Source organism: Brassica napus, chromosome C4 (assembly GCF_020379485.1).
Source record: "Brassica napus cultivar Da-Ae chromosome C4, Da-Ae, whole genome shotgun sequence".
In the NCBI taxonomy this organism is placed as follows: domain Eukaryota; kingdom Viridiplantae; phylum Streptophyta; class Magnoliopsida; order Brassicales; family Brassicaceae; genus Brassica; species Brassica napus.
In genome coordinates, this window is record NC_063447.1 from 18368135 (window position 1) to 18373886 (window position 5752).

Below are 5752 nucleotides of genomic sequence, written 5' to 3' on the forward strand. Positions count from 1 at the left end.
CATTATGTATCTAAACATTACAAATACGTTTATATACATGTGTGTATATCTTCGTGACTGTAAAATTGAAATCGATATAATTAGTTTGATTAGGACCACTATAAAAATATTGATTTGTATATGAATATCCATGTGTGAGTGTATCTATAAATAGTTCTGTAAAGGATGTGAGGGCCACTTCAAGTACAAGACAATAAGGTTTGGAATAGCCTAACGTGATTAAGAGTAACTTCTTCCAATCATTTCTTTGAATTATTGTGCATAATCAAATCTTTAATAACGAAAATAACTTCGAATTTTTTATAAAGCTTAATGGTAGCATTTATTTGGTACAACTAAAACTTTTTTACCAAGATAAAAATTAATATTTGCGGCTGTAGAAATAGAGTGGAAAACAAAATATATCGCAGAACTGTAAGAGCATCTTTATCCTTAAAACTCCAAATGAGGTTTTTTAATTTTTTTTTTTTTTTACTTTTTCGAATTAAAAAAAAAACGAACCAATCGTGAGCCGCCACGTGTTAGTGGAACCCGCGAACAGTGTAAAAAACCCTTAAGAACCGACTACTATTTAGTAGTTTTTGTAACCGGTACTATTTAGTAGTTTTTGTAACCGGTTTCTTAAAAAAAAAGTGGGTCCTATGCAGGGTCTACATGCTAAAAAACCCTCTAGTATACCCGGATAAAGATGCTCTAAGTAATCATTTGATTGGGGTATACCAGTGGCAGGTTGTTACACATTGGTTACATACATGAGTTTGTATATTGCCATATATAGTGGAAAAAATATTAGTATATGGAAGCAGCAATCCCTATGCAAAGTCAAAAATGTTGCATGAAATTAGCAAAATATTCCGGTGAAGAAAAGATGTGATGGGTTTGGTGTATGTAACAGACTTGCATCCCACACATTACCTTTCCTTAGCCCCAAAATGATGTTGAATTATATCCACTTGAGATTTATTCTTATTATCTTTAACCCACTAAACAAAATTTCATTTTTTGCAAGAAAATGTCTCCAAGTTTTCAATAGAGAAAATAGTACTTTTATTAGTACAGTACACATCTTTTTAACTTGAATCATCTTTTTAACTTGAATCAATATAATAATTACTCAACTAATATTAATCACTATAATACAAATTTCCATTAAATTGTGCATATATTTTATAAGTATTATAAAATATTTTTGGTAAACAATAAGTATTATAAGTTCACCGTTTTAGCTTCTTTTTTTTGCCAGGTCTTTTGTAGGACAGTGGCTTAGCCACTATGCCTTGTACATTCGACTTATATGGGTTAAAAACTCCATTTTAATTACGAGCATTAAAAAGTATGAGGATAAAAATGTTTATAGCTTTTAAAGTATTTGCTTCTATTTTACCAAAAAAAAGTATTTGCTTCTAACCTGGAGCTGTTAACTGTGATAGTAAAACCTTCTTTAAAAATGGTAGAGCTATCACTCATCGGCTACGGGAGATATTTAACAATCGGTTCTTGTCTTGACCCCAAAATATTATAAATTTCAATACTTTTTGAATTAAAAAAAATATATTTGCTTCTATGATAATCGATACCTATGGCATTTAACCAAAGAACAAGCTCGTTTTCTTACTAGTTAACAAAAGTGAATTTTAAAACTTAATTTTAATTGTTAGGGCCAGGTTATTTTGGTATATATTATTTTTTTTTGTTATGTTGACATATTATTTATAGAATAGAGTTGTGCATATTTTCTACTTGTTGCAAAACATGTAATTTGTTTTCATATTTCACAGTTTTCATTTAAATATTTGTTTTTAATGTAAATTTATTATTAAAAAATCATTATTTACATCTTGTGTATATTAGTTTAAAAGGAGCTGAGAAGAAAGTCCAAACCATCAAAACAAAAAGAAAGAAAGTATTGTCGGAGTTAACTTCGTCTGACAAACTAAATTTTACTAGGCTTCCCTCGTATTTACTATTTTAATGTCTTCGAAAGTTTGGATCAACGATAACCGGTTTTACATGAACATCTAATTGATAAAATATCAGATTTATGTAACCGTATATAAATATATGATTTACTATTATGTTAATAAATATCAATAATATGTATTGTACAAATTTGAACTGGAGTGGTAACAACGACGGGATTAACACAAATCTTTACACTTAAACTACATGTTCTAGTCAATTTAATCTTTAGAGTATTATTTGTGCGTATTTTTAACTTATAACCATATTTAATAGATCATTTACCGTGAATTTTTTTTACATGGTTGGTTGTCAGTTACCCAAACACAAAAAGTATCCATGTATGTGAATGTAAACACATTTATTTAAAACATTTGTACAAATGAATTTGCGAGACACAAGAAAAGTGTGTCTACTTGGTAACACATTAAGTTTTTTAGGATACCAAATATCGTGCGAAAGCAACACTATATACAGCACTACTTGGTTTTGGGTTTTCTCGTGATGTAAATATTTTACAGTAATTTTAAAAAAGTTTTATCAATTCAGTTATTTATTTATAATGTATATATATATATATATATATATGTATATATATATATGTATATATATATATATATATTGCAATTGCCAAGAATAGTCAAGTTTTATATCCCAATAAAACATAAGTATTCTAACTTCTGAGTTCTTGCTTCACTTTATTACAAACGTTTTCATCTTCATATATATGATCTCAGTTTACCGGCAACTGTTTCAAGTCTTAAAATACCCAGTTGATGATCACTGGCTATCAACTCTCTCTATATAAAGATCTTAATTTTAGTTATTATTAAAATAGAAAAAATAAAAGTCGTGGTGTTGTCTCTTCACAATAACAAAGTCTATGCTTACAATTTTTTTAGCCTAACATGCCACCGATGAATGCACCTAATCCTATAAACACCGGCCACTGCATGTCGCCTCCTAATTATGATCCCTCTTATGTCTACGAATCATTATTTTCTTGATAATCTTATATATTAAACAATTAATCAAAAGTGTTAAATTAGTCGTCACAACCATTAATGTGTATATACTTATTATTTGCTGTCGTGAACGTTTTTGTGTTTAGTTCTATCCATTTTCGGTTTTCATTGAAAGTGTCGATTTGATGACGTGGACCTAAAATGCGTGAAAGTAAAACCTTTGCTTGTTGATAGAACTAAATGTTCACACTATAAAAAAAACGTGAATTGGTGGCCTAAGTGCCACTCAACACTACTAATGAACCTTTGCCTAATTCGGTGGTTAACCCTTCACGGGTTTCACTTTCTCTTTTATTTTCTACTTTATTCTTTGAACAAAATTAAATCATTTGGAAATAATTAATTGGACATAATGATAACAGTTCTCTGTTAATTATGCAAATATGAATGATTCAAGATCTAACAATTTGATTAATCAAACTACTAATATAAATATGTTTGTTATTAGAAAGTATGTACTAGAAGAAGCTGTCTAATTTAATACTAATAAAAATAAACGTCATGAAGGGTTGACTTCTGGTACATATATCTAGGTAAAGATCAGAATTCGAAGATATGGATTAAAAGTAGATACAACAGAACATGAACTAGAAAGAAAGATGACATACATTTGTTTATGAGAAAAAGACAAAAATAGCACTAAATCAAGTTTATGTTCTCAAACTAGCACTCAAGGTCAAAAGTCACAAAAATAGCACTTAATGTTTTATCAAAAGTCACAAACTTAGGGTTTAGAAAGGGTGGGGTTTAGGATTTAGGGTTTAGGGTTTAGGGTTTAGAGTTTAGGGTTTAGGGTTTAGATTTTAGATTTTAGGGTTTAGGGTTTAGAGTTTAGGGTTTAAGGTTTAGAGTTTAGGGTTTAGGGTTTATGGTTTAGGGTTTAGAGTTTAGAGTTTAGGGTTTAGGGTTTAGAGTTTAGGGTTTAGGGTTTAGAGTTGAGAAATGAGGTTTTGGGGATAAGATTTCAAATTTTGAAAAATAAAAAAAATTAAAATTTTCAAAGGATAAACTTAGAAATGTGCTATTTTGGTCATTTTAGTTTTTGAGTGCTATTTTTGTGATATAAACTTAGAAAAGTGCTATTTTGGAGATTTGCCTTTTGTTTATTTTCCTTCCATCACTAATAAAAATTTAGTTGATTTCATATTTGATAGAATTTGGCAGAGAAATGCAGAAGTGTCAGGTAATGGGGATAGAGTGAATCGTCAAAATGTTATTGGTTAGTTGAAAATATTATAATAATGTAAAGTGGATCCATATGTGTAAAATCTTTTGTGGAGTAAACTAAAAAGATTAACAACAACCAACCTTAACCTCTCCCTTTGTAAAATATATAAATAAGCAGCCCCACCATCATCTTCCTCACTGCCTCTCTTGTCTAGTTCTCTTCTATTCTCTCTCTTGTTAGTTCACTCCACATAATAAACACCAAACATCTCATTTTTCATCACAATTTTCGAAATTTCTTGGATTTGTTTTTGTTGATTGATTTCTTGAATTGGGTTGTTCTTGTTTTTACCATCTTTTAAGTGTAAATAATCATGATGGGTCAAGATCATGAGGTTGGTAGTGATCAGACGCAAATCATTAAGGGGAAGCGTACGAAGCGGCAGAGATCATCCTCTTCGACGTTTTTGGTGGCGGCGGCGGCGACCACAATCACCTCCACAAGTTCATCTGCCGACGGAGAAAGAACAGCTTCCGATGAATACAACTCGGTAGTTTCGTCTCCGGTTACTACAACTGATTGTACAGAAGAAGAGGAAGACATGGCGATTTGTCTCATCATGCTTGCACGTGGAGCTGCTCCATCGCCGCCGCTGCCGGATCTAAAGAATTCTACCAAAACTGACAAAAATCTTCATCTGAAGACTTCGTCCTCGGAGAATTCTAGTTTCTACGTCTACGAGTGTAAAACATGTAACCGGACGTTCCCGTCGTTTCAAGCTCTGGGTGGACACAGGGCGAGCCACAAGAAGCCTAGAGCGTCGATAGACGAAAAAGCTAAAGTACCCCTTACGCAGCTCAAGTCTAGTGCATCAGAGGAAGGGCAAAAAAGTCATTTTAAAGTTTCCGGCCCAGCCCTAGCTTCGAAGGCAAGTAACATCATCATCAGCAAAGCAAACAAAGTACACGAGTGTTCGATCTGTGGTTCTGAGTTCACTTCAGGCCAAGCACTCGGAGGCCACATGAGGCGGCACAGGACAGTTACCAACGTGGTTAGCAGCCCGGTCAGTACAGCAGAAGTGAGCAGAAACAGTACAGAAGAAGAGACTGAGAATTTGAGCCGTTCGATGGAACAGAGAAAATATCTACCGTTAGATCTTAATCTACCGGCACCAGAAGATGATCTAAGAGAATCGAAGTTTCAAAGGATAGTGTTCTCAGCAACCACACCAGCGTTAATAGATTGCCATTACTAGTTGTTTAAAGTTGAATGTTTAATTACATAATATGAAATTTGTGAATTTTTCTTCTCTTACTATATTGTTGAATTGGAAATTATCTTCCAAAATTAATTGATTTTTAAAGCGTAAATGAAATGTACAAGTTATAATGAGAGAGGGGAATAAAGTTATAATGAGAGAGGGGAATAATAGTGGGAGTTAAGTAAAGGGTTGTGTGATAGTTAGGTGATCTACTTGTTGAAGTAAGAATAGTTTGAGTAAGCAATTGGTTAGTGTTCATGGTTGCCTTTCATTCACGAAAAGCAAGTGACTTCCGAGGCATATTTTCTTTCCCTCTTTTTAAGGTATATTTTTATTTAT

At 32.1% G+C, this 5752-nt stretch overlaps 1 protein-coding gene across 1 annotated transcript; it reads left to right on the forward strand.

The window, feature by feature from the left end:
- The first annotated feature begins 4226 nt into the window (after positions 1-4226).
- Positions 4227-5544, forward strand: LOC106394447 (zinc finger protein ZAT5). Its single transcript, XM_013835018.3, has one exon. The coding sequence runs from the start codon at positions 4526-4528 to the stop codon at positions 5405-5407; it is 882 nt and encodes a 293-aa protein (XP_013690472.1). The 5' UTR covers positions 4227-4525; the 3' UTR covers positions 5408-5544.
- Positions 5545-5752: the final 208 nt, after the last annotated feature.

Excerpts from the sequence above, each read along its gene's own strand:
- LOC106394447 (XM_013835018.3), top strand. The coding sequence starts at position 4,526 with ATGATGGGTCAAGATCATGAGGTTGGTAGTGATCAGACGCAAATCATT.